At 51.4% G+C, this 352-nt stretch overlaps 1 protein-coding gene across 2 annotated transcripts in view; it reads right to left on the bottom strand.

Moving 5' to 3' along the window:
- Nucleotides 1-352, bottom strand: part of LOC119588578 — a 28,155-nt gene that overhangs the window by 6,381 nt on the left and 21,422 nt on the right. For both annotated transcript variants that reach the window (XM_037937216.1, XM_037937217.1), the window contains exon 3: nt 60-308. In XM_037937216.1, the coding sequence (XP_037793144.1) occupies nt 60-308 (249 nt within the window). The remainder of the gene's footprint in view (nt 1-59; nt 309-352) is intronic.

Raw genomic sequence — 352 nt, 5'->3', positions numbered from 1 at the left:
GAAAACATTTAAAGTATGACCCTCTTCGCGCCAATGGCCCGTTCGTCAATACACATTACCTGACGATGAATCTGTTCCAATAGTTTCGTATCGTTATGGAGCCAAGCCTTAATTTTCTCCGCAAAGGGTCCTGGAACATGCAACCTGGAGGCGTAGCGATCGTGAACTTCGTACAGGTAACTGAACTTCGAGTAAAGGCCAGCGCACTCAGGGTTCTCTGACTTTGACCACGCGGTGAGGAGCTGCCCGAAGATCACCTCGATGTCTTCAGACTGACTGCCGCCGAAGCACTCCTGTACGTACCACGCCTGCTGCCGGAGGCCCGGTTTGATATCACATGCTCACATATGTC

The sequence above is a fragment of the Penaeus monodon genome, chromosome 24 (assembly GCF_015228065.2).
Source record: "Penaeus monodon isolate SGIC_2016 chromosome 24, NSTDA_Pmon_1, whole genome shotgun sequence".
Lineage (NCBI taxonomy): Eukaryota > Metazoa > Arthropoda > Malacostraca > Decapoda > Penaeidae > Penaeus > Penaeus monodon.
This window is presented reverse-complemented; position numbering and strand designations above follow the sequence as displayed.